The following is a 27,107-nucleotide window of genomic DNA, read 5'->3' as shown; positions in this document are numbered from 1 at the left end:
TGAGAATCATCAGATTGATGCAGAAATACAAGAGGACCACTAACATTTCCAGCCTATTATCGTCACAGTTATTGTATAATCTCAATTTCATGCACAGTATCATATGTCAAGTTACCATTTGCGGCTATAAAGTACATGTGCAGAGGTGTTTTGGGCGCAATCGTGACATGAGAGTGAAAGAGAGACAGAGAGTATGCGAGAGAAAAAGACACGACGAGAAGTTAAATAGGTTTACATTGTACTGATGTGTGAAGTAGTTCCTCCAAATGACATTACATTAATATACACAAAAAAGAGAGCTGTTCTCAATTTACATGCTTGTTTGCTTCCTTCCCAAAAAGACCCAACTCAAACAAGGACAACAGCTTCAGCTATCATCACTACAGTAAAACTTGACCAACATTAGATGAGGGAGAGAGAGAGAGAGAATACCGTATTGCATCACCACTCTGTATCACACTATCTGATCAATAAGCTCTTTCAATCCTCAGTTTGGCTCGCCTGGTACAGTGACTTCAACCTCAGGATGATGACCTAGATGAAGAAGATTCACCCAGGGAGACAGAAGCCAGGGAAGCCCAAACCCGAGCATTCTTTGCACCTTCACGGAAGTTCCTGGTCTTGCAAAGTCTCAGTTTGGTCAAGACCCTCCTCACATCGATCATGTGAAGGGCACGCCCAAATATTTGGCTTGTCTCACCAAATATTTCCAAGTTTAAGTGAGGAACATATGAATCCCAGAAAGCTTTTAGACGAGATGAGACTTCTGGGAATATGGATATAAGCAACCTCAGACAGAGGAAGAATACTGAAAATACCAAGTAGGGTTTGTTCTGAATCATCTGTCTCAGTGAAGACCTGTTCCAGGACTGCATGATTAATTCATCACTCCTCCCCAAGCTGGCTGATTCATCTTCAGCAAAATATTCCACTGGTTCGAGCCCTGAAATATAGATAGTGAGGTAAAGACATAAGCAGAATCAATAGTTTCCTGGTGTTCACAAATTGGGTTAAATTATGGATCTGGATCTCTGGGATATAAGAGGAAAGGGCAGACATCAATTAAAAGACTCCTTCAGACTCCACAAGGATTGTTTCATTAAACAATGTTTCATAGTCACATTTCCTTACAACCGAGTCAAGTCAAGGCAAACCTTGAAAACATTACAGGCAGAATTAAAAGGTATAGTGCTCATGCAATAGACCAGAAATAAACTCATTTCTCTGCTATGAAAAAGAAATGACTACCTGTTGTTTTCTGATAAAATTGAACAAGGGAGTGGAGATCTTTTGGACCACGATATCGCAACTTTGATGTTTGATTCACCAATAAAATTGAGGGGAGACTATGGATTCCATATCTTGAAAATACACTGCATGAAAACATACAAGTATAATAACTTAATGAATAATAGTATCCAATTATACTTTGGATTGAAGATCATGTTAAGTCCCACTAACTACTAAACAGGGGTGGGACATCACTAGTAAGAGCATTCTATTAAAAGCCAGATATCCTTTCACAGAGAAATTAAAATGGATCAATTAATTAGAAAGTATTATTTCATATTAGCCTTTCTTTTTCCACTCATCAGTGTCCATGTGGGTGAGAGTTATGATTGGTCATGAGGTGTCGAAGATACTAGAATCTGGATCTGGCACAGGGCTAAAGTTGGCGTTTGTAAATGCATATGAACATAATACTTCAGATTTTTATCTAGTAAAAATAACAGTGAAAATACATGCTTGACAATATAGTGTTCCACATGATTACTATTGTTCAGCAAAAGTTACATAGATGTGAACAAAGGTACAATCCACGACACAGGCACACCATCAGAAACTTTTTTTTTTTTTTTTTCTTTATTAACCAAAACTATTCTTTGTATCAAAGCTTCTTCTTTATCATGAAACTAATAACTACATATATCGACTAGAGTCCAATAATACCTTCACCTCAATCAAGCATCTACTAATAATTTAGTCATCATACTCGAAGCACATATATTGATCAAGTCCCGTCACTTCTCCATAGTAGCCATATCATATAAAGAAGAAACTAATCTGATCACACAACTGTAGCATATTATTAGAATCGAGTTAAGTAAGCACCTTGGCAGAGCTGAAGATTGTTCAATAGCAAAATGTTCCATTTGTGGGAACATGGAGCTAAGTACTTCAAATGTAGGATGCATACTGCGAGAAAATGGGCACCAGGAAGCATAAAAGAGTACCGAAGTATAAGTGTCTCTCTGTTTGGAGCTCAAAGCTCTGTCCAGGAACTCTCCATCCAGGAACTCTCCATACACCTGCAGAAAATAAAACATAAGTATATGTTAATGTCCAGAAATCTTTAATTTCCTGTACTAGAAAATCATGCAAATTTGATCATTCTGAAACCAATCATATGCAGTCTCAGAATCAATTTCCTGTAAATAGGGGAGAAGTGGCATGGACCGGTATCAAAAGAAATTAAGAAATTAAAATAATAATAAAAATGGTAAAAGAACCATTAACGATAAAATAGCAAAAATAAATAAAATGAAATTGAAAAGGCTTATGTCACAAACCATATGGTGCAGAGAATGGTCAAAAAGGCACACACAGAACTTGTTCAAGAAAAAAGAAAAAGGATATGTCACATATATATAACCAAGACTAAAATCTAATCAGTGTTGACAAAAGCTGTAAAGGTTATTTTCAGAATCTACAAAACAAAACCCAAAAAAAAAAGAGTAGTAACAGCAAGCAATTGTATCAAGAGAGAACCAGAATTTGAGCATGATGAAAGCAGAAAAAAAGAATTACAACCACATTGAAATAAACTTCATAACATAACCAAGGGTGGATAAATCAGAAAAATTCATGAAAAACGGCACTGAAGGATTGACCTGACAAAGGAAGGAGGGGCTAAAGGACTGGAATCAATCACAAGGTTCACATACCAATACAAGACAGGTTGGTAGTCTACAAAAGAGACATAAACATGTTACTAACTAATATATATTAATTATGACATTTATAAAAATTCCATATCAGCATTCGCTAGATTTAAGAAAACAACATTTAACCAAATATGGAAACCTGAAGGAATCATTAATACCATTAAAAACCAACCAACTCTTATCAAATCATACACAGAGAGATTATAATCGAGTTCATTCATTACCCTTAAGATCTCCAAACAACCCAAACAAACATCAGCAACATAAACATTTAAAAGAAACTAACTAGAGTGCTACATATAAGAATTATGGAGACACTTAAAACTTCAAAAGAATTCCATATATGAAACCTTGTAAGTACTGTACAGCAACTTAAAAAAGGCAGAAAACCATGAACTCGTGCATCTACATTGGTGTGCGTTCATGAAAGAAATATTTAGGTGGTACTTGCTTTTGCAAACTTATCAAAATCATCATTAATTCATTTAATGAATTACTTAGGTGTGTGGCTGTAATTAAAAAGTCATTATCTTAGGGGCACATGTTATGCTTCATGGGCGGTGGAATATGCTATAAAAACCCCTCAATCTTACTTTATAACATCATACAACAACCCACAAAAGTTCAAGTTAGTTTGTAAGAATTATTATAGCAAATATCACTTGAGTCTCATATCTCTCAATTCTCTTACTTTAACCCATCTCCCTTTTCTTTGGTTAACTCAACCTATCACTGTATTATTATTATACATCCCATATGTTGATAACATGATATGAGACTGAAATAATATTTGCTATCCTAACTTCTATAAACAAACATGAACTTTCTTATGTTGTTGTATGACATTACAAAGTAAGATTAGGGGGCTTTTTTAATTATAGTCATACACCTAAATAAGTTATTATATATATATATATTGAAAAAGAGTGTGGGAGGAGAAACTTAGAGAATTGGCTTACAAAAGCTTAGTTTACAATGAACAAGATTTACAATTTATAGAAATTTTTGCTTACTGTAACATCACATGAATACTATTGAGGGAAAGTTTGATTTGGTATATTTTTTTTAAATCAAATCAAAGATTCCCTCAATAGTATTCATGTGATGTTACAGTAAGCAAAAATAAAATTTCTATAAATTGTAAGTCTCGTTCATTGTAAACTAAGCTTTTGTAAGTTAATTCCCTAAGTTTCTCCTCCCACAATCTTTTCAATACATGTAACCACTCAAAAGCTCTCCCAAACAAAAAAAAAGAAAAACTTATTGGAAGTTCAAATTCTTAAGTCTTTCAACTAATCTTTTAATGCTTAATCATATACCATGTCTGATTTTAATTATTCTTTATAATCTACTCTTTCAGTTCTTTAATATGCTTTTAAGTTTTCTTATTCATTTATGTTCTTTGTTTCTTTAAAATTTTGTTCATCACTTAATCTGGTTCTAGTACGGCACTATTGTCGTTACCCGATTAAGAATTAATCTCCCTTCTTAATATGATTCCAGTGCGGCTTTATTTAAGTTAATATATATATATATATATAATGGGATTAAATTAAATTTTAATTTAATTTATGGACTTTTCATTGAATTGAAATTATATTAATGGGTTAATGGTAATTTCGAAAATGGTAAAAAAGTCCAAGTGTAAATATGCACTTATAATCCCATTTTAACCTAATTTTTGCTTTTTTCTTCTCACCCAAAAACCAAGAACCTTTTTTCCTCTCTTCTTCAACCTTGAGGTGGACTTACTTTGAGGATTCTTCAAGTTTTTGAAGATCTTTCACCTCCAATTAAAGCTACAAGTGTTGTAAAGCTTCAAAAGGTATAAATTTCCACCCAATTTTTTATTACAACATGCCATATCATTNTATATATAATGGGATTAAATTAAATTTTAATTTAATTTATGGACTTTTCATTGAATTGAAATTATACTAACGGGTTAATGGTAATTTCGAAAATGGTAAAAAGGTCCAAGTGTAAATATGCACTTATAATCCCATTTTAACCTAATTTTTGCATTTTTCTTCTCACCCAAAAACCAAGAACCTTTTTTCCTTTCTTGATTTCTTCTTCAACCTTGAGGTGGACTTACTTTGAGGATTCTTCAAGTTTTTGAAGATCTTTCACCTCCAATTAAAGCTACAAGTGTTGTAAAGCTTCAAAAGGTATAAATTTCCACCCAATTTTTTATTACAACATGCCATATCATTTTTATAATTTTTAAAGCTTTACAACACTTATAGCTTTAATTGGAGGTAAAAGATCTTCAAAAACTTGATATATATATATACAATTGATCATTATATTGTATAGGGCTTGAAAATTGAGTACTAAGGGTGAAGTGAGGAGAGATAAATGTGATAATACAAGCTTTGAATTCAAGTTAATCTCTCTCTTACAACATAATAGAATTACAACCCTATTTATAGAATAAAATAGGATGTATCTAAATTGATTACATGAATCATAATTAAATCACTAATAACGATTCATGTCTTCAAAATTTGAAAGAGTGTCACTAATACCTAAACACATACCTTTTAAACTTTTCAAGACGAGACATCTAGATTTTGAATCATCACTAAAAAATTAAAAGATATATGTTAAGGTTTTGATGACACACATCTAGTTTTGACTATTCATGAATTGTTATGAATGATCTTATTAATTATGATTCATGTGATCTTAGTCTATAAATAAGGTTTAAATTGTGTCGCTTACACCTTAAACTATAGGCATAAAAATTACTTACCTCTCAAATCTTAAAACACTAACTCATCAATTCTGATGCTCAATACCCTAATCAAATTTTTGACTATAAGGTTTTCATTTTTACTAGTGTTGAACCTACACCCTTGATAATTAAAAAACTTGTAAACTGTGGTATCCCACCGAGAATCATAGGTAAATATGCTAAAATACCTATAGTCAAAGCCTCAATCTTGAGCAGAACAAATAAATTTCTCGTATTCTTTTTCTTTTTTTCAATTTTTGTTTAGATTTTTATTCTACCACACAAGCAAACACTCTCCAAAGCCCAAAAATCAACAATTATAATTCTCAATTTTAATTTTTTTTTCCCAACATACACCGAATCACACAAGCAAATACTCTTTAAATAAATTTCCCAGCTTTATTGATTGAATTTTAGTTTAGATTTTTATTCTACCGACATAAGCAAATACTCTTCAAAGCCATCAAATCAACAATTATAATCCTCAAAATATTTTCACAAGATACACCTCATCATACACAATCATAACCTAACATTCCCAAAAAGAAACCCTAGAAGCCGGTGTGATACGCCCAGAAATCGAAATCAACAAAACAGATAAAAAATAACAACAAATCCCCTTCAACAAACCCATTAATCAGAAGTCAAAGACAGATTTACCAAAATAAATTACAATAAAAGCAGCAACAAATTTAATTAAACCCAAAAATAATAATAAAGTAAATGAAAAACTAACCTGAATCGGAGGATTTGGCGAGATCCCAACAGAGCACTGCGATTGAAGGCTATTTCGAAACTTATCTGATTGGAGCGGACACAGAGGCGCCGATGAAGCGCAGCCTATTGTAAAAACAACACTTACAAACAAAACAAAACGGAAAAAACCAGAGCAAGAAGAAACCATCGAAAAGGGTGCGAAAAGGGAATTCATAACACGACCAACGACAGAATGGGAAAAAAAAAAAAAAAAAAAATAGAAAATGAAAAACACAAAAACTGATGATGAGCAGAAAAAACCCAGTAATAGTTTGAGATTTTATTTAATGGGTTTGATTGTATATCGCTCTCTATCTCTCTCTCTCTCTGTGTGGTTGTTCGGTGATAGATTGATTATAGGTAGAAGATAGATACTTTTTTTTTTTTTCGAATTTAATTTATTTTTTGCTTTATTTAAAACAACAAAAAGGGTACAATGCGAGGACTACTTTTTGAAATTCCAGCTCGAAAAATGAAGGGAAAAAGCTTGATTTATATTAAACTCTCGCTGGCTCAGAGGTTGCCTCGTGTGGTGTGGTCATTGTTCAAAGAGTAAAGATGATGTTTTTTTTATTATTATTTTTTTTGAAAAATGTGGGTATAAAAATCTTACCCGTTGACTGGCTTTGTTTTATTGTTGTCGTTGTCGTTGTCGTTTGAAAAGAAAGAAAGCCCAATATGAGCCCAAAAAATTTAACCCATTTTTAACCATTCACTATTCTCCCTTTAGGGTTTCGATTATCGAACGTGTTTGGTACGCTATATTGTATGATTAATTTCGCTCGATGCTTTTATGGTTTAGGAAAATATCGATCAAATTAATCTTTTAATTTTGAGTGACATTTACTATGGTTACAATTTACGAGTTTTGATTCTAATTTTGTTTTATTATTCTCGTTTATTAATTTTATGAATTAGGTTAATATTTCCTTTTTATCGTATTCACAAATAGAAAATAAAATGAAACAAGTGTAAAGGATGGTAGTCGATGAGTCTTAAAAGTACGGGAGTAGTAAATGTTAATTAAAACTAAAAGCCCAAATTTGGTAGACATTGTTTCTAACCATTAACTATTTGAATTATCTGATGTGTATGTTACAGTACATTGTACGGTTAATTTTGCAGGATGTATTTATTTTTTAGGAAAATGTCTATTAGATTAATCTTTTAATTTTGAGTGACATCTACTATCCATATGATTTCGAAAATTCGTTAACCTGATTCTCATTTCGTTTTATTTTCACATTTAGTGAATAGGGTAAACGATTTCTCTTATTTATTAATTTTATGAATTTATATATTTAAAAAGAGGATAGTATTGTTTGATTATCATATTCACTAATAGAAGATAAAACAAAATGAGTGTAACATTAAATCAAAACAAAAGCTCAATGTAGATGACATTTTCCTAAATTGTAGAGGTATTAAGGGAAATAAATTTATGCATTGATTGTATTATATTTTCCCCTATGGAATGACATGAGTATTGGGTAAGTAAATCAAATAATACTAGCTTTAGCTTATATCTCCAAGGAGAACAATTAATTAATTAATTTTTAATTTTGAAAGGTTTTTCTTTAAAAAGAATATTCTTTGATTTGTTTGGTTGCAATTAAAAAAAGAATTGAAAATGAAAGGGAAATAGTCAATTGCATTAATGAAAGATGATTCAATGGCCCACCCTTGGGTAGTCCAATCGTAACCAACGGGTTATATATGGCTTCAACCCACAGTCTTAGGTACAATTTCTTAGTGGACATAAGTTCAATTCTTTATCGGGCGTAAAGGTACCACGGCTGCGATGGTCCTACAGTCCCAGATAGAGATGGACATTTGAGATTAGGTCCAAAAACTCAGCCTAAAAACCCAGTCCTAGGATCGGTCTTTGAGAGGGCTAGTCCTAAAACATGACCAGGCTCTCCTCCAAGTCCTAGGCTTGGGCCCAAAGTTTTTTAAATATTTTCGTTTTTAGCCCTTTGTACAATTACATAAAACCCCATATAAATTTTGAAATAAATATAAATTATAGAGATTAAAAAGAAATTTTTACAAAAATGTAAAAATTTCCTGCCTTGAAAAATTTATAAAATTTAGCCTTGAAAAATACTAACACCCTCCTACAAAATTTTGTTTCGCCCTTAAAATATAAAAAAAGGTCAAGGACAAAAAAGAAAATTTTCAAACCCATAGGACCGGTCCAGGTTCTAAAATTACTCATGGGTCTGAGACCGATGAGCGACTGGTCCTTGACGAGCTCAAGTCCCAAATTCAATTCCTTGGTCGGTGTAAATGTTGTAAGGCCGCAATGACATTTCAAACAAATGTGAAGGCTAATAACTAAGTTAAAAAAATATATGTGGGGATACTTAAGATATGATGATATTTATTTATTTTTATATTGAAGAAAAAAATTATACAGTACTTGCTAATAAACCAAACATATTTTAAAGTCTTAATTTAGTAGTATTATAGTATAAATATATAAAGATGATTATCGAATCATTTTTAATAATATAATGTAATATTATTAAATTATTAAGAAAATATAAATTAAGATAAGATAACCTATTATTTATATATTTTATATTTGAGTAATCAAAGAATTACTGAACATTTTAGTTTTATGCTAAGGTAATTAATATATATTATATTTTTGATAAACTATTTATATTCTGTTGAAGGGGTGTTATTGTCCATTTACATCGAAGTGTGGGTTACACTGCAAGAATATTTTGAGGCAAGCCATATTTTCAAAAAACCCCAAGGTATGGTTTGTTTTTCAACCTAACCCGAAAACAAGTGGCGCACTGGTTTTTTTACCGGATAGATTCTGGATGAAATGAAAACAAAAAACCAAAAACAGATAATTGGACCAAGAACACAAGAAATATTCTATCAAAATCTGAGAATACCCAGAAGCAGAAAATGGAACAAACTGTTGGAGCAAAACCCACAGTAAAAGCTGTGGCTCTCATCTCAGGAGATACCAATGTTAGAGGCTCACTTCACTTTGTTCAAGGCCCCAATGGTCTTTCTTTCTCTATACATTTACAAACAATTTTGTATTTGTTATGTGTATGCATATTTATTTATGTGCTTTTGTGTTGCAGGAGTTACTCATGTTAAAGGGAAAATTACGGGTTTGAAACCAGGCCTTCATGGCTTCCATATTCACGCTCTTGGTGACACCACCAATGGCTGCAATTCTACTGGTAATATGTTTTTGTCAATTAAAGAAATAATTTTGAGCTTCAAGTTTTGATCTTTATATTCTGTATTGATTTTGGGCTCACGTTATTAATGTTTTAAGTGGGTTTTGTTTAGTGGTGCGGTTTGAGGGGTGGTTGATGTGAATGGTGTTTGTTTATTTTAAGATCATGGTAGTTATGTTTTAGGTGGGTTTGATTTGGTGGTGAGTGTTGGGTGCTGTAGTTGATGTTACATTGTGTTGAGGCTTTGTTTTTAAGCTTGAATTTCAATGTTTAGGACAAATTAGGCCTGTGTTTGATGATCTGTAAGTGGTGATGATTTCATTTCTTAGTGAGTTGGTTGGTGAACGGTGTTGCTGATTTTGATTCATTTTAGGACCCCATTTTAATCCACTAAAGAAGAATCATGGAGCTCCGAGTCATAACGAGCGGCATGCTGGTGATTTGGGAAACATTATTGCAGGCGCAGATGGTATATACAGTTTGGTGTTATCTGGATGTAATTTTATAATTCAGAGCAGATAATGAAGAGCTTAAGTATTTTCTTAAATCTATATTGCAGGAGTAGCTGAGGTTTCAATTGCAGACAGGCAGGTAATTGGATTGTTTTGATTCTTTTACCTTAGCATTTGGGTGTACAAATTCATGTTTTCTTTCTCTCTGTTATGTGTGGTGAAAAAACATTTGATAATCATTTACTTCAATATTTATTATGAGCGCAGGCATTCTGTGCAATACTCTTCTCAAAGGCTCTGCAAAAGTTTTTGTTATTGTTTGCAAATGCACTATAGATGTAGTGAAATGATTTCGTTGTCTTGCTCTCTCTGTGTGTGTGTGTGTATATATATATATATATATTTTTTTTTTTTTTCTAATTCCTTGATTTCTTGAAATGTTTTAGTTCCTTGAATTGTAGCTTACATTTTATCATTTTTCATCTTTATGTTCCAACTTTTAGATTCCTTTGAGTGGACAACACTCCATACTAGGGAGGGCTGTTGTTGTTCATGCTGATCCTGATGATCTTGGTCAAGGCAAGTCTCTTTTTCTTTAATTTTCGTTTAGGATTCTTTGCATATTGTAATGAGATATATAGCTTGTTGGTATAGTTGTCAACTTGTCCAGAATTGTCTGTTTGATACACACAAGTTGAATCAAAACTGAGTGGGGAACTTAACTTTCATGCGGGTCCTGATTGCCTTAAGTATACAGATTTTATAGACAAATGCCTATTATACATGCATGTCTCTTCATTTGCATATGAAAGATCTTCTATCTGGTTCAGTTTAGGGTTACATCTGATAATATGATGCCTCCATCTGTTTTGCTTACAGAGCAATGTTAACTCACACATGATTTGATTGATTCCATATGAGCTTCATTCAGGTTCAACTTAATGAAAATGTTTTAACTTTTAAGCACTTTATTTATTTATTTTTTATATCTATAGGAAGGTAAGTTTTGTAGATAGAGAGTTAGAATTGTGTGGACAATCCTAATATCTATGATCAGAAATTCTCATGAGAAAAAATAGAACTCCAAGGGTAAATACCAGGATATGAATATAATGCATGCTCGACACATTAAATCATCCAATGAGACAAAGGTACTTAATTAGGGTTTACTTTGTTACATAGGGCTGGATTCTGATATGAGTTGTTTCTTCAGTTTTAAGTATCTTGAGATTGCTTGCAGGGTTCAGTTTGTAATTGAGCTTCTATGGTGAGTAGTAGAAAAAGAAATTAGATAGTACAGGTTCTGATGAGTTGTTCTTCAGTTTAGATTATCTTGGGATAACTCTCAGTTCAGTAGCAATGTAGGCCTTCTTCTATGGTGAGTAGTAGAAAAGAGGTTAGTTACTTATTAAATTTGGGGTATGATCAATAGTGTACCAAATGAATTAGAACAACATTTGCCGCTGGATAGTTATTGGTAAATTTCACAGTTAGAGCAATATCCTTGGTACCTGCAGTCAGGAGAATTAATAAATTTTTATGCGTCAAAACTTATGTTGATCTCAATAGTTTGATATGTTTTTAAGCAAATGAGATTTTCAAGTCAAATGGTATGAGGTGCTTTCATTAAATTTGTTTTTCAGTTTAATTTTGATGAGAAGTTCATTATCTAGTTAAGAGGATTGGAAAAGCTCTAATATGGCTTGGTGTGAGTTGCCTTCTGGTACAGAGTGTTTACTTGGTTTGGTGAGTACAATGTGCTTTTGTCGTGATCTTTTCATTACTCATCTTTTTGTTCACTATATTCTGGCTTCAAGGTGTAGTTTTGTCACATCTGTTCTAGATTTGGTGTTTGCGTAGGAATACCTGTCTTTGCACAAATTGTCTTCTTTGAGCTGTGTGGGATTTAGGTTCAGGATAAGATAGTTGAGGACTTTGCATTCCCATATTACATACTATTTTTCCTAAGGGAGATATAAGAAGAAAATGCTGGAAGCTTTAGTGGTATAGTGACTGACCTTACAACATGGAAATATAAACTCACATAAGCTTGCCTACATATTATATGAAAGCCTCTCACATGCCTTTTTTTTCCTTGATCTATGTTTCAGTTGCTTATCAAAAATCTATTATTGTCACGATCGTTTTCACTTCTTATTAAGTTTTAACTAATTATGGACCCAACACAGGTGGACATGAACTTAGCAAGACAACTGGGAATGCAGGAGCCAGAGTTGGATGTGGTAATGGTTTCAATTCTTCCTCATTACAATTTTGCAGCCATTTTGTTATGTTGCAGCGGGTAAAACTAGGGTACCGGCTCAGGTTAAGGATATGATGCAGCAATGTGGCCTGTGGTGGTTTTTAACAAGGAATCGTGCTATTATCAGTAGTATTATTATGTCTTAGATTGCCTATTTTCGATATAAGCAATACTAACATTTCTTACGTCGCTTGATTTTGTCAGGTATCATAGGACTTCAGTCCTCTGTTTAGAATCACTACTTGCAGATTGTTGTGGTCAAAGTACTTTTATATGTGCCATCCTCAAGTTAATAGACTTTCATGAAATCTCATGTTAATCAAATTCTTGTCAACTTTTTTTTTTTTTAACTTTCAACATATATGATTACTCATAAAAAAATATTTACAGTTTGCTGAACTTTTCCTTGCGTCATTTTGTACAACTCTGTAATTAGTTGTCACCAATTAATTTATAGCATCGTTGTATACCTTTGATGATCTTTCTGCTAATATATCGATAGTGTAAATTGAACTACCTATGCTCCATCGTAGGACATTTTTATCATATTGAGAGAGGACCGAATATTCGTATATGTACTCTATACCAAAAAAAAGGATGGAACTAGCAAGCATCTAGGGCAACCATTAGAAATTTTCTGAAAGGGTAAATTAAAATACCCGCATAGATTTTCTTGTTACTAAAGTGTCAAGAATTTTTACCCTGTATTGAAACTTCTCTTATTGTTAGCAGAATTCGATCTTAAAACCTTTCTTGTTTAATCTTAAGGAACCAAACTGGTTAAACAACAATTTGTAAGAACAGATGAGGGTTTTAAGTTGCAGCAACAACAAACATTTATGGCTTGGCTGCTTCAGACAGGCCATCCCTTTGAGCAGATAAATTCCAGCACACCAATTTGCAAGCTGTTCTTAAACACTAAAATAATTCACACCAACAGTTTATGTTGGCATTCTAGAGTATTCCAAAGGTTATCTCATTTCTTTGGCAAGTCAAAGTGTAATGCTTTTAACAATTCTTAGAGGTCATAATGCTTCTGTCAAATACTGCATAGTGAATGTGCAAAACCATTATTATTGTTTTATAATCTAAAATTTCCCAATTTTGCTTTGCGAAGGTGAGCTCAAAATTGCAAACCCTTGTCGAACCCTATTAATCTTTAAAAAGCGAGAAACAATGGTTAAACAAAATTATTAAACAAAATTAACCCGCATCCAACCCTATAATCTTTGAGAAATAAGAAACAATGACCCAAGAATCTTTGGGAAGTGGGAAACCCTACCGTAATTAGAGTCCCTATTGAAAACCCTATATTCTTTGGGAAGCAGGTTACTTGATAATCTTTGACAAAAAACCCTATAATCTTCGGGAAGCTTTGCTGAGCCCTATAATCTTTGAAAGCGGGAAACCTAATGGCCTTTGACCATGTACCTTGGAAACATGAACTATATGGCCGAAGGCCATTGGTCAAGTAGGTGGCCGTGAAGGGATTGAAATACCAAACCTTGTGACAAGCAAACCACCTCATGGGTAGGTAGAAAACTTCAGACCAGTAGCATTGAAAATCAATTTGTAATATGTAAGAAATTTTCGTTTTGTTATTACAAGTGCAACTTTCTATGTTACACAAACATAAATTGTTGTAGTGATATATCAATTGTAAGGTATTCTGTATATGAAGTATTACACCCACATTTGTTATCTTTTTCATCCCATTCTTATTTCGGGTTTCTTATCCGAACAATGCTATACTTACAATTGAGTTATACAATCGGACAAAAAACAAAGGACATAATAGTCATTTTATATAAATTTTGTGCAATTTTTATTTGATTATATAACTCAGTTGTAAACAAAACATTATTGAATATGTTTGTTTTATTATTTTGGGTAGGATTTTTGAAAAAATTGAGTCGGATGGTTATTACGAGGCAAGATTTAAAAATTAACAAAACACCTAATAGGTTTGTTAATTTACTAAAAATCCCTATAATAAAATATTAAAAATTAACAAAAACACCCCCACCTATACATTAAATGCCGACAGTCAGCCACCACCATCAGAGGGTGGCTGAAAGTCTCTGTAATGGTGTACGACCAACTAAGTCTAGCCAATCATACGCTGATATAGCCTTTTTCGGCCAGATCTATCACGTTGATGGCTAGATTTAACCACATTTGGTCTTCAACGACGGCCAAAGATATGGCCGTCGTTGACGACTAGCTACGGTCAAAGATTTGGTCATCAACGGCCAGATCTTTGACTATAGATCTGGCATTTTCCTGCCAGATCCACGGTGAATCTAGTTGAAAAAGACTAGATTCGTACACTACCGACTAGATCCAACCAATAATGCACTATTACGCCATATTCTAGCCACCTTCCAACAATGGTGGCCAAAATCTGGCAAATGTGGGTGAATGAAGATGTTTTTGTTAAATTCTAAACTGTTTCTTTTAATTAGAGGTGTTTAGTTAAATTAACAAACCTAAGGGTTTAAACATAATTGAATAAAATAAAATTAGATTTTCAAAATAAGGAAACAAATATATATAGAGAAACAAATATATATAGAGAAACAAACACACCTGTTCTTACCCATAAATTAAACTGCACTCAGACCATGAGATTAAAGAAACATTATATCTACAAAAAAAGCTGCACCAAGATCTAACAGTATATGCAACAACTAAAAATCCAAAAATGAAAAGACAATATTCAGTATTGCATTGATAGAATTAACCTCGGTTTTACGTGGTGTCGTCCTACAGTTAGTTTGATTTCAAGATTTCCAGATGTCAGGACAACCCACATGATTCTGAGGTCACAATACAAGATAATGGATTGTGATCGCTGAATGAACAGAAATCTCCCTAGACTTGCTATTCTTTCTCCGTAAGGGCAGTGAAGAAACTAATGTGTCTCTAGCCTCTCAACCATGTGTTTCTATACGACGAGTTGTCACGCAGAGAAGCATCATGGGGCTTGTATTCCATTACATAGCTGTGGGGAAGCTTTAAGTGACGTTTAATTGAATCTCTTAGCGCCATCACAGCCTGGTATCAAGGAGGAAAAACAGATATCAAATTTAATGAGTCAAAGGAAAAATGGGAACAAAGTTCCAAATTTTGGCATTCAATAATCACTAACCTGATGATCAGAAGCATTGCGGTTCCACACACTCAGTATATCTTCATTAAACCGAATGCTTAGGACGGCGCCACATATGTTATCACCATAGTCAAGTTGGTCACCTACCAAAGCCAGAACCTGCAAACACATGCCAAGTAAATAAGCAAATATAATACAAAGTCCATACTAGACAAAAAGTCATTGAAAAAAAATAGAAAGAAAACATCATCAAGAACTTCTACACACACCAAAAAAAAAAAAAAAAAGGGTCCCACCTGCTATTTAGATTACAGTGGGATCAAATATATAACAGGTGCCACTAAACATGAGAGAAACCAGTAAAACAAAATATTTACTGATTAAGACATGACATCTAGTTCAATTTTATACTTTATACTTTCGACATTGTTATGACATTAATAATAGCAGCATATATCATCATCAAAAAATCTAACTGAACTCCATTAGNATCTAACTCTATAATATTTGGGAAGTGGGAAACCCTAACGTAATTAGAGTCCCTATTGAAAACCCTATGTTCTTCGGGAAGCAGGTTACTTGATAATCTACGACAAAAAACCCTATAATCTTCGGGAAGCTCTGCTGAGCCCTATAATCTTTGAAAGCGGGAAACCCAATGGCCTTTGACCATGTACCTTGGAAACCTGACTAGATGGCCAAAGGCCATTGGCCAAGTAGGTGGCCGTGAAGGGATTGAAATACCAAACCTTGTGACAAGCAAACCACCTCATGGGTAGGTAGAAAACTTCAGACCAGTAGCATTGAAAATCAATTTGTAATATGTAAGAAATTTTCGTTTTGTTATTACGAGTGTAACTTTCTATGTTACACAAACAGAAATTGTTGTAGTGATATATCAATTGTAAGGTATTCTGTATATGAAGTATTACACCCACATTTGTTATCTTTTTCATCTCATTCTTATTTGGTTCTTACCTAGCAGTGTTATACTTATAACTGAGTCATAAAATTAGACAAAAAACAAAAGATATAATAGTCATTTTACATGAATTTTGTGTAATTTTTGTTTGATTGAATGACTCAGTTGTAAGCAAAACATTATTGGATGTGTTTGTTTTGTTATTTTGGATAGGATTTTAAAAAAAATTGAGTTAGATAGTTATTACTAGATAAGATTTACAAATTAACAAAACACCCTCTAAGTTTGTTAATTTACTAAAAACCTCTACAATAAAACATTGAAAATTAACAAAAACATCCCCACCCATATATTAAATGTCAATAGCTGTCCACTACCATCGAAGGATGGCTGGAAGTCTCCATAATGGCGCACGATTGACTAAGTCTAGCCAGTCGTGCGTCGATATAACATTTTTCGACCAAATCCACCACGTTGATGACTAGATCTGGCCACATTTGGTTGTCAACGACGGCCTTTTATGACGACCAACTAAAATGGCCAGATCTTTGGCCGTAAATCTGGTCTTTTTTTATCAGATCCACGCTGGATCTGGTCGAAAAAGGCTAGATCCATGCACTACCGGCTAGATCTAACTGGTAGTGTGCCATTATACCATATTCTAGCCACCTTCCAACAGTGGCAGCCAAAATTTGGCAAATATGGGGTGAATAGAAGTGTTTTTGTCAATTTCTAAACCTTTTTTTTTTATTGGAGATGTTTAGTTAAATTAACAAACCTAGAGGTTTAAAAATAATTGAATAGCATAAAATTGGATTTTCGAAATAAGTAAACAAATATGTATTTTGGGTAGGATTTCAAAAATCCTACCTAAAATGGAGAAACAAACACACCTGTTCTTACCAATAAATGAAACTGCACTCAGACCATGAGATTAAAGAAACATTATATCTACAGAAAAAGCTGCACCAAGGTCTAACAGTATATGCAACAACTAAAAATCCAAAAATGAAAAGACAATATTCAGTATTGCATTGATAGAATTAACCTCGGTTTTACGTGGTGTCGTCCTACAGTTAGTTTGATTTCAAGATTTCCAGATGTCAGGACAACCCACATGATTCTGAGGTCACAATACAAGATAATGGATTGTGATCGCTGAATGAACAGATATCTCCCTAGACTTGCTATTCTTTCTCCGCAAGGGCAGTGAAGAAACTAATGTGTCTCTAGCCTCTCAACCATGTGTTTCTATACGACGAGTTGTCACGCAGAGAAGCATCATGGGGCTTGTATTCCATTACATAGCTGTGGGGAAGCTTTAAGTGACGTTTAATTGAATCTCTTAGCGCCATCACAGCCTGGTATCAAGGAGGAAAAACAGATATCAAATTTAATGAGTCAAAGGAAAAATGGGAACAAAGTTCCAAATTTTGGCATTCAATAATCACTAACCTGATGATCAGAAGCATTGCGGTTCCACACACTCAGTATATCTTCATTAAACCGAATGCTTAGGACAGCGCCACATATGTTATCACCATAGTCAAGTTGGTCACCTACCAAAGCCAGAACCTGCAAACACATGGCAAGTAAATAAGCAAATATAATACAAAGTCCATACTAGACAAAAAGTCATTGAAAAAAAATAGAAAGAAAACATCATCAAGAACTTCTACACACACCAAAAAAAAAAAAAAAAAGGGTCCCACCTGCTATTTAGATTACAGTGGGATCAAATATATAACAGGTGCCACTAAACATGAGAGAAACCAGTAAAACAAAATATTTACTGATTAAGACATGACATCTAGTTCAATTTTATACTTTATACTTTCGACATTGTTATGACATTAATAATAGCAGCATATATCATCATCAAAAAATCTAACTGAACTCCATTAGAGTGCATAAGCAAATATGAAATTATCAATTCTTTATTACTGGAAGTAGTAACAGGAGAAACGAAAAGATAGCTGAGGCTTAGAACTTCTGATATTTGAAGTTTCAGGAACGCCAACTTCAAATAACAAATTGGTAGTTGACAGAATGAAGGTAAGTAAGGGATGGCATGGCCCATTTTTCTTATTAAAACACACAAGGGCACAGACTTGAAAGAAAAAAAAGTTTATCTTCTGTCTTCTTACCAGGTCTTCCCAAAATCGACCCGAAACAACCTTCTTGAACCTTATTATCCACTTCCCACCATTGCAGTTAGCAGAGTCCTGAAAAATAACAAAGTCTATTAAAATAATTATGAACTATGTAGATATTATATTCAAGATTTACAAGCTATTAAGAAGTATTCAGGATCATACAACACAAAGAAAACAGTTAAAAATTGGTCATCAAAAAGCAGGGTCAGGGTTCAAATGCTTACCTCCCACAGCGGGCGAATTCCTTCCTTGAAAAGATGCAAATCAGTAGGACTTGGCAAGGAAGAAGGACGAGCCAAGTGGCAATAGCAGACCCAAAAGCCTTCAACCTAGATACACATTATGTTCAGAAACCAAATCAGCAACTGAAAAAAATAGTATATGTAAAGCTAAGGATTCAAGCTGAATATCAATTGGCACTAGCATCTCATATATCAAAACTGACCGTGCTAAAATCCACAATTTTCTTTATGTTGTCTTCATATGAAGTTTGAGTTCGAACCCCGGGTGTTCGACGAGTGTACCAAAAGACAAACTTGTTCTGTTAATAGGAATATAACATAAGTGCCAACGCATCATAACAACTATAAAAACCTTATAATAAGAACAAGTTATGCATGTTAGTCATGTTTTGAGGGGTAAAAAAAATGAAAATACAGAAAAGGTTGACAAATGTGGCAACATCACAAACATAAGATAACACATAAGCAAGCAATCTTTTATCTTATGATTCCCATTCAATGTAACTGAAAATTTCTTGGTTATTATAGCCTCATAAGTACAACCATTAAAGTATGCCGATTTCTTCCCACGGAACCATGCTGATATCATAAAAATGCCCGGCATGATTCAGAACATTGTAGTCTTCATTTGGATTAAAGAATAGTGGATCTTCTTTTCTATGTAAAACTGGACAGCGAGAGAACGGGACCGGAGGGAGGGAAGGCGGGTTGACAATGCCACCAGTATAAGAAACAACATAAAATTACATCAAAATACAAGTTCATGGAGGCATAGATCTATGCCAAGTATAAAACATGTTCAAGCATTTTTCTTTTCTTTTTCTTGAACTCTAATTAATTTCCTAATTACAAAAAAAAAATAAAAAAAATAAAACGCGACATCAGACAACAGCCAATCAATCAAGAGGGAGATGAATAGACCTTCAGAGGATGAAGACTGGTTTTGAGGTCACGAGCAAGGCGTTCTTCGGCGTCTTTGTTGTTATTGTTACCCACCGAATCAGCAACTGATTGAGTGTCATTATCTGATTCCTTCTTCTCTGCAATTTCCATTTAGTATTTAATTTTTCTCCACTCAAAACCCTAATCTTCTCTGTGAAGAACAAAATAAAAGGAGAGGAAAGGGGAGGAAGACGGTGACTTGCTTTTTCTCACTTTTTATTCCCTTAAAACGACAGCGTATAGCTGCTACGCGTAACGCACCGGATTGGCTTCCGGTTCATAGAAAATAGCCGGATAATTTTCACTGACAACCCCTAAAGTGTAAAATATGACATATGGGTTCATATTTTGATGATTTTGACACAAACCACCCTCTTTTAATCTGGTTATTTAACTATAAACAAATTTGGAAAACAATACAAAATTTACTCGACAATCTTCGCGCGTATGAACTCTGCTCTCATCTCTTCGACTCACTCTTTAAAACCCTAAACCCTACTCTTTCAGTATAAGATTACCAGGTATCTACTCTCTCTCTCTCTCTCTCTCTCTCTCTTCTTTTGTTGTGTTTGGTTGCTGAGAAAATTCTGCGGATAGTAAAGAAATTAACATTTATGCCTGTTGGGGTCTAAATTTTAGTTTAGTGTTACTTCACTTGAAATGGGTTTCTTCTCTCTCATATCCGAAAAATTAAAATAACAAGGAGATTTAGAAGGCTTCCTTCTTTTCTTTCCAATTTTCTCGGAAGTCTGTGTTTTTGGTGTTGTTTCCTGTGCATTTTCTTGGAGTTCTGTTACCTACTTGTCATGCTGATTAAACTTCCGTGCTATGTGTTGAGGTTCCATTAGTTGTTCTGGAAGTCATATTTTTAATTAAAATGTAAAAGGGAATTGAATTATAGTAATATGCTTCTCTAAGTTGTTCATTTGCCTGGTGTAATGTTATTTTCTGAAGGAAAATTTAAAACAACTGAAGGCAAAAAAGAGAGAGAGAAAAAAAAAAAAAAAAAAACACATAAAATTGCTTGATGTTATGTGCCATGGTCTCAAGTTTGCATTTGTTTGCTACAACTTCTTAATTCTTGATCCTTGCCTGAAGTCATCACTTCGATAAGTGTTCATTATCATTTTGTTTTATCGGCATCCAATTTTCAACTTGTATTTCTGATAATTCAGTTTCTCTCTAAAGTCCTTGATATTGTGTTTTTTAAACAAGACGTTGGAGATGACTTCTTTGACTAATTAGCTCTTACCATTTTATGTTATGCAGATTGAGTTTACTTTCCTTCAAATAGTCCTCAAGGGAAAATTCATGTCCCTCTCAACCCTAGTCTTTTTACAGGATCTATTAGCAGCCTTATTCTTTAGTTTGTAGTTTGTTTATTTTGGTTTCTGACATTGTCAGGCCAAGGACGTATTCAGCTTCAGAAGGTTCTTGTGCTCGTATTCTGCAATTTTCATCTAACTTTGCTTGGAAGCAACAATTCCTGTCACCTGTATGAAGTCATTGTCAAGTGCAAAGGATTTTGAATGATGCTGTTATGTCTTTTTGATGTCATCGCTTCACAATAATCCTTTTTTGTTTTTCAGCTTTGAAACTTCTGATTGCTACATCATTTTGAAAAATGACACTATCTCTCCCTGTTTCTTCCCAGAAGGATATTTTTCTCAATTTCAGCTTCTTCTCATCAACTCCTTCATGGAAACTAGGAAATGGGAAACTATGCCATCAAACTCGTAAGAAACCTTCAAATATCTCTTTTCCAATTTCATGTTCATCACCAAATATTGTTCGAAGTCCTTCACTAGACAAGCATGTAGTGAAGCAAAACAAAATTCGTTTTGTTCAAAAGCTGAAAATACTATTACTTTCCAAGCCAAAACACTTTATTCCTCTCCACATTCTTGCCAAATGCCGATCCTATCTTGGCCTCCCAAAGCCTCGCTCCATCCTCTCAATGATCCATCGTTACCCAACAATATTTGAACTGTTCACAATTCCTATGCCGTTGACACCACTCAATGCAACAAAATCAGGCTATCAACTATGTGTTCGTTTGACTACAACTGCAGCAGGCCTTGCTACACAAGAAATGAATCTCAAGTCGGCCAAGTCCATCACTTTGGCCAACAAAGTCCAGAAGCTTCTCATGCTCTCTACTCATCGTCGGCTTCTTCTTCCAAAATTGCTTCACATTGCCCCAGATCTTGGTCTACTACCAAATTTTCAGTCCCGCCTCTGCAATGACTATCCGGATAAATTCAGGATTGTTGACACCTCATATGGCCGAGCTCTTGAGCTTGTATCATGGGCCCATGATCTGGCATGTAGTTTACCTTCCCCTGATATGAATCCACATGGATTGATAGTAGACAGGCCTTTAAAGTTCAAGCACTTGAGACTTCGAAAGGGATTGAATTTGAAGAGACGTCACCGGGATTTTTTGATAAAGTTTGGAGAATTGCCGAGTGTGTGCCCTTATAACACTTCTATAGAAGAACTAGCTAGAGCATCTCTTGAAGCTGAGAAGAGAGCTTGTGCTCTGGTGAGAGAAGTGCTTAGTATGATGGTTGAGAAGAGAACTTTAATAGATCATTTGACTCACTTTAGGAAGGAGTTTGGGCTTCCAAATAAGTTGAGGTCAATGATTTTGAGGCATCCAGAGTTATTCTATGTGAGCTTGAAAGGCCTAAGGAATTCTTTGATGTTGGTGGAGTACTTTGATGACAAAGGTGTACTGTTAGAGAAAGATGAAACTTTGGTGATAAAAGAACAGTTTATGGAGTTGATTAGGGAAGGAAAGAGGATGAGACGAGAGAAGAGAAAAAATAGGATTTACGGAAATTATATTGATCAAAATGATTCTGGTATTGATGATGAACATGATGAACATGATGATGACTATGATGAGGATGATGGATTTGAGAATTTGTTCGAGTCAGGGGATTCAGATTTTGAGTATCTTTTTGACGATGAAAGGTTCGAGCTTGGGGATCATTGGAAAAATGGGGAACTTTGGACTGCAGATGCTTCCTCTTCCCTTACACCTTGGTAGTAATCAACTACAGTGTACATATCTTCCCAAAAATTCGTTGATATTCAAAAGAGACAGTGTAAAAAGAAAAATTGGTCCTTCAATTTTTCTTTCAAAAATCATTTATGCCTCTGTTTAAGTTGCTGTGATGTCTGGATTTGGGCTTTGATTACTAAAATCACTTTGTAGTTCCATAATCCACTCTTCAAAGTTCAAAGTTCAAACTATATTCACTTTGTTTTAATTCAAATCATGTAAGGTATCCTATTATCCTATACTCCTGTAAGTAACAATTACTACAAAAGTGAATTGTAATTTGCAGTAAATTCAGCAACTTTTGTCTCTTAAAGGTCTTGGGTCTGACTCTCCTGTTGTTTGTTGCTCAACATTGAAGTAAACAAGTTAAGGGTTTTTTACTATCTACAAGCTTCTTACCTTGGATGTATAATCAATGTGTAAATTTTCTCTCTTCTAGTCTTCTTTTGCTGACTATAAATATATATTCAGTTTTAGCAAGAAACTGAAGTTCGGATTCCCTATATTGTGTACTTCACTGTATACGAAATTATGGAGATTGATACATTGACATTAATGCTCTCATTCAATTTCTCTGAATCGAATATTGTCTGATTTTGTTAGCCAGGTACACCTTTATTTCAATTGGATTTAAGTGGTTTATGGCTTGGCTTACCCGTTTGCTTGACAGAATGTTGGCTGAATTCTTTACCCATAAAGATTATTAATGCCTGAACTTTGTTGAAACTATGACTACTAAATCTATGTCTTCATTTTTGTTTTCCTGGAATATTGTTTTATGAGCAAAATCGTTTTCAAAATACTTCAAACTGAATGTAAAGAAAGAAAAATTTATATGACAGAAACTGCTTGGCTTTATTTATTTATTTTTTTCATTTCTAAAGTAAATGCAAATACATTTTCAGTAAGCACCGAAGCAGTTTATGGACTTTGTGTTTGTGGATCTGTGTTGAAACCCCTTTTTGGAAATGGGTTATATTTCAGTTGTATAGTTGCCTTTGGCAGTTATTGTTTTAGATATGTAAAAGGAACATTGCCTCTTTATTATGCAGAGGTTCTTCAGTTTAAATTTTATGATAAGACACTTAAATGCACTATGTTTGGAAAACTTAATGGCACATGACAATGCTGTTTCAGCTCTTGGAAAAATTGGCCAAATCCACATCAGATGCAACTCAGGTGCGTACATTTCAGTGCTTTTCTGTCTTTCTCTTGATCCCAGTGAGATAATCTTCTGTACAAAGGATGCATACGGATCCAATCAGTTATGGAGTGCATAACTTGCACTTGCAATGACATAACACTTCTACATGTTGGCTAGATGTACATGCATCCGTCATACAAAAGTTTTCTTCAATCTGAACTAGAAAGTTGTAAACTCAAAACTTTCTGAATTTGCCTTGCATAAGATGCAAAACATTTAGTTTTAATAGATATATGTAATTTACAAAAAATTGTATGTGGGGTTTATTAAATAAAAGTTTCTACGAAAACTTTGTAAACACTCAAGGGAGTTGATGGGAGCTGTTACTGTCTAAACCTAATTTAATGTATGACCAAGTATCTAATGAAGAAAAGAAAAAGGAAGCAGATTCTTGCGTGACAAATCATGAACACCCACTTGCAATTTTATAGTGAGAAAACATACTCATTTACAGTCAATATTTGGATTTTTATATAGGGTGGTCCCTCAGCTTATATCCTAAATTCCGAAAGAGGTACCTTTCCAATTCAGACAGGCCTGAATATTTGTTTCATCTTTACAAAAGTCAGAGGAAAAGACGATGAAAGGGATAGGAAGTCCTAGTTGCATTATTTACCAGAAAAGAAGAAAGAAATTGTACTTTATGTGAGAGTTTTCACCTGGGTTTAATGTTATTATCTCAATCTTCTTGTGCATATTACCATATGTTGTCTGCATTTCATTCTACAGAATGCAAAGTCTAAATCCTTTTCGCTAACTTCTTTTTTCTCTGCAGCTTGATAATATTATCGAGATGGTATCAATGTTAGATTTGTCAAGAAGGTTCCTACATATTACTTTAGTACTGTCTGAGTTACGTGCAAATAAAGTCATATATTTGCATTCATTTTTACCATAAAAATGAACTGATACAAGTAGCTAAGAAAGAATCTAAGAATTAAATAATGCATAGCAATAAGCTTTTGTCTGGTAATGCAAGTAGAGGTTAGAAGCAACGCAGCGTACACGATAAGATATTCTTTCTTTGCAGGGTCTAGATGGTGACCGGGTCTTCTTCTTGTTCTAGCTAAAAGCAATTTTTAGCCAGTGGCTAATTCTAATGTTTAAACTCTAGTGTTTGGTTTCATCTAGAGGATCATTTTGGTGCTTCCAAGTGGCGATTCTGGATGCCTTCGTGACTTTCTTGTCATATTTTGACTTGGTTGTTAAGAGAAGACAAGTTCTTGCCCTTAAATAATATATCAAGGTTGTCTCTCCGAGGGTATGCTTTGTGTTTCTGTAATGACTTTCCTGTCCCTACTCTGCCAATCTCATTCTTTGCATTCTCTTGTCAGTGGTGTTTATATAATGTGTTTTGTTGGAGATGAGAGTATTAACTGCTACATGTTTAAGTCAAAGTTAGGGTATATTAGGAAGAAAAGAAATCTTTTGAGGGCACATAGAATGTCTACATCAATAAATAAACAATTCATTAGATAACAAACCCAAGAAAACAAATGAAAATGACTTTAAATGCCTGTTTTAGAAAACTCAAAACTTGATATAAATTCTCATTGTCATTGACAAGGCAACCAAGGATATGTAGACAAGCTCTGCGTTATCTTTAAGGGCCACAATAGTTTCCTGCTTTCCTTAAAATCAAAGTTCATCTTTCTTTTGTGCAGACTTTCAATGGAAATTCAGTTTCAGCAACAAAAGCAGCAGAAAAGACAGGGCATTCCACTTAACAAAGTAAGCAAATTCAAGGGAAGAAATAATAAAAGCAACAGCAATAACAAGTTTGTTGGTGTGAGACAAAGACCTTCTGGTAGATGGGTTGCTGAGATCAAGGACACAACAAAAAAGATACGGGTGTGGCTTGGCACCTTCGAAACTGCTGAAGAAGCTGCTCGAGCTTATGATGAAGCTGCCTGCCTTCTTCGCGGATCAAATACTAGAACCAATTTCGATACCAATGTAAACTTTGATTCTCCTCTTGCTTCTCGGATTCGAAATCTAGTTAACAACAAAAAAGGAGGTAATAAACAGCAAAGTGCTGAACATTTTTCTTCTTCCACCACAGTTAGTACTACTACTAGTGCTAGTTCTAGCAGTAGTTGCATCAGCACTGGTGGCATGACTAGTGAACATTTACCTTCTGGTAATATAATTCAAGACCTTCAATTGTTTGCTGATGCATATAAACCAGATTTAAGTAACTGCACTGAGGAGTTTGAGTTAGGTTCTTATCAATCGGACCTTTCAACTGGTTTCGGAAACGTGGTTGATCGGTTTTCATTTACTCAAGAATTGTTGGATTTTCCGAAGAACGGTGGTGCTTTGCCTGAGGCTAAGGACTTGGAGTTTACAGAATTTGACAGGATGAAAGTTGAAAGGCAGATTTCAGCTTCCCTTTATGCCATTAATGGAGTTCAAGAGTACATGGACACTGTGCATGATCCTACTGAAGCTTTTTGGGATCTTCCACCATTCTGTTCATTGTTCTGTCAAATTTGATCATGGTTAAGACGGTCATGAAATGTTCTCTTTCCTTTTTAATCTTTGTTTTTGTTTCTTTCATTGGAAAAGTTAGAAGTATATGATATAGGATTTGTTATCAGGTTACAGTAACATAAGGAATATCAAAGAGATTAGTTTCTCTTCCCTCAACTTGTTCTTTCTAGATAATTTTTATTATTGCAATAGCTAAAGACATGATCTGTTGTTTATGGAAACTCTCCTCAATCATAACTCAACAACATAAAGTCTAAGCAATCATGTTGAATTTTAAATATACCCATCTTTCCTTGTTTAAAAGTCTCTCTCAATAAAAGTGTAGATGTCATCAACATTTTCTAACCATTAAAATAAATAAATAAATAAATAAATTTGGCATCCTGTTACAGCTCAACTAGGGCCCTTCTGACTAATAACACCAATTTAGTTGCAGAGGTCATCTAGCTTTTCCCTTATTCCTTAGGTATTTCTCTTTAATGGCTAATTTGATATGACTTCCATAATCTGTGTTTCTGTGCTAGATGGAGCTATATCCTAGAACTGTAGGCTCGGAACTTTCACTTAACATCAACTATTAGGAATAATAAAAATTGAC

General features: G+C 34.1%; 5 protein-coding genes across 7 annotated transcripts; 3 read left to right on the top strand and 2 right to left on the bottom strand.

Moving 5' to 3' along the window:
• Positions 1–195: 195 nt before the first annotated feature.
• LOC116123076 (5'-adenylylsulfate reductase-like 7) lies at positions 196–6,975 on the bottom strand. Its single transcript, XM_031408860.1, has 4 exons — positions 6,422–6,975; positions 2,113–2,309; positions 1,249–1,373; positions 196–943 (listed from the first exon to the last, which is right to left on the bottom strand). Exons 1-4 carry the CDS (start codon positions 6,614–6,616, stop codon positions 522–524), a joined length of 939 nt encoding a protein of 312 aa, XP_031264720.1. The 5' UTR covers positions 6,617–6,975; the 3' UTR covers positions 196–521.
• A 2,307-nt stretch (positions 6,976–9,282) lies between these two features.
• On the top strand, positions 9,283–12,713 carry LOC116123118 (superoxide dismutase [Cu-Zn] 2). The gene is made up of 7 exons (XM_031408913.1): positions 9,283–9,469; positions 9,552–9,653; positions 10,027–10,122; positions 10,213–10,244; positions 10,609–10,684; positions 12,295–12,348; positions 12,573–12,713. The coding sequence occupies exons 1-7, from the start codon at positions 9,367–9,369 to the stop codon at positions 12,599–12,601; spliced, it is 492 nt and encodes a 163-aa protein (XP_031264773.1). The 5' UTR covers positions 9,283–9,366; the 3' UTR covers positions 12,602–12,713.
• A 2,257-nt stretch (positions 12,714–14,970) lies between these two features.
• On the bottom strand, positions 14,971–19,933 carry LOC116123114 (eukaryotic translation initiation factor NCBP). Of its 2 annotated transcripts, none has more exons than XM_031408910.1 (6): positions 19,722–19,933; positions 19,004–19,099; positions 18,783–18,887; positions 18,550–18,627; positions 15,520–15,639; positions 14,971–15,425 (listed from the first exon to the last, which is right to left on the bottom strand). In XM_031408910.1, the coding sequence occupies exons 1-6, from the start codon at positions 19,851–19,853 to the stop codon at positions 15,294–15,296; spliced, it is 663 nt and encodes a 220-aa protein (XP_031264770.1). In that variant the 5' UTR covers positions 19,854–19,933; the 3' UTR covers positions 14,971–15,293. The 2 variants fall into 2 exon arrangements, with proteins under 2 accessions (XP_031264770.1, XP_031264769.1); XM_031408909.1 differs by lacking the exons at positions 14,971–15,425; positions 15,520–15,639 and adding exons at positions 17,302–17,763; positions 17,858–17,977.
• A 239-nt stretch (positions 19,934–20,172) lies between these two features.
• On the top strand, positions 20,173–23,408 carry LOC116123120 (protein WHAT'S THIS FACTOR 1, chloroplastic). Of its 2 annotated transcripts, none has more exons than XM_031408918.1 (2): positions 20,173–20,263; positions 21,147–23,408. In XM_031408918.1, the coding sequence occupies exon 2, from the start codon at positions 21,367–21,369 to the stop codon at positions 22,795–22,797; it is 1,431 nt and encodes a 476-aa protein (XP_031264778.1). In that variant the 5' UTR covers positions 20,173–20,263; positions 21,147–21,366; the 3' UTR covers positions 22,798–23,408. The 2 variants fall into 2 exon arrangements, with proteins under 2 accessions (XP_031264778.1, XP_031264779.1); XM_031408919.1 differs by having other exon boundaries at positions 20,190–20,263; positions 21,332–23,408.
• Positions 23,409–25,365: 1,957 nt separating this feature from the next.
• On the top strand, positions 25,366–26,714 carry LOC116123156 (ethylene-responsive transcription factor ERN1-like). Its single transcript, XM_031408964.1, has one exon. It carries the CDS (start codon positions 25,688–25,690, stop codon positions 26,510–26,512), a length of 825 nt encoding a protein of 274 aa, XP_031264824.1. The 5' UTR covers positions 25,366–25,687; the 3' UTR covers positions 26,513–26,714.
• The last annotated feature ends 393 nt before the right edge of the window (positions 26,715–27,107 follow it).

This window comes from Pistacia vera, unplaced genomic scaffold (genome assembly GCF_008641045.1).
Source record: "Pistacia vera cultivar Batoury unplaced genomic scaffold, PisVer_v2 Contig140, whole genome shotgun sequence".
NCBI classification, from domain to species: Eukaryota; Viridiplantae; Streptophyta; class Magnoliopsida; order Sapindales; family Anacardiaceae; genus Pistacia; species Pistacia vera.
The sequence above is the reverse complement of the archived record's forward strand: the minus strand, read 5'-3'. Positions and strand labels throughout refer to the sequence as shown.

What these genes read in the sequence shown, in the direction of transcription:
- LOC116123076 (XM_031408860.1), bottom strand. Translation starts at nt 6,616, where the DNA reads ATGAATTCCCTTTTCGCACCCTTTTCGATGGTTTCTTCTTGCTCTGGT. An exon ending in CGCCAAATCCTCCGATTCAG is followed by an intron (nt 2,310 to 6,421) that starts GTTAGTTTTTCA and finishes TATTTTCTGCAG; the next exon opens with GTGTATGGAGAGTTCCTGGA. An exon ending in CAATCTTCAGCTCTGCCAAG is followed by an intron (nt 1,374 to 2,112) that starts GTGCTTACTTAA and finishes GTTTTCATGCAG; the next exon opens with TGTATTTTCAAGATATGGAA.
- LOC116123118 (XM_031408913.1), top strand. Translation starts at nt 9,367, where the DNA reads ATGGAACAAACTGTTGGAGCAAAACCCACAGTAAAAGCTGTGGCTCTC. An exon ending in CAATGGCTGCAATTCTACTG is followed by an intron (nt 9,654 to 10,026) that starts GTAATATGTTTT and finishes GATTCATTTTAG; the next exon opens with GACCCCATTTTAATCCACTA. An exon ending in TCCTGATGATCTTGGTCAAG is followed by an intron (nt 10,685 to 12,294) that starts GCAAGTCTCTTT and finishes GACCCAACACAG; the next exon opens with GTGGACATGAACTTAGCAAG.
- LOC116123114 (XM_031408910.1), bottom strand. Translation starts at nt 19,853, where the DNA reads ATGGAAATTGCAGAGAAGAAGGAATCAGATAATGACACTCAATCAGTT. An exon ending in GTCGATTTTGGGAAGACCTG is followed by an intron (nt 15,640 to 18,549) that starts GTAAGAAGACAG and finishes ATGTGTTTGCAG; the next exon opens with GTTCTGGCTTTGGTAGGTGA. An exon ending in GCAATGCTTCTGATCATCAG is followed by an intron (nt 15,426 to 15,519) that starts GTTAGTGATTAT and finishes CCTTGATACCAG; the next exon opens with GCTGTGATGGCGCTAAGAGA.
- LOC116123120 (XM_031408918.1), top strand. Translation starts at nt 21,367, where the DNA reads ATGACACTATCTCTCCCTGTTTCTTCCCAGAAGGATATTTTTCTCAAT.
- LOC116123156 (XM_031408964.1), top strand. Translation starts at nt 25,688, where the DNA reads ATGGAAATTCAGTTTCAGCAACAAAAGCAGCAGAAAAGACAGGGCATT.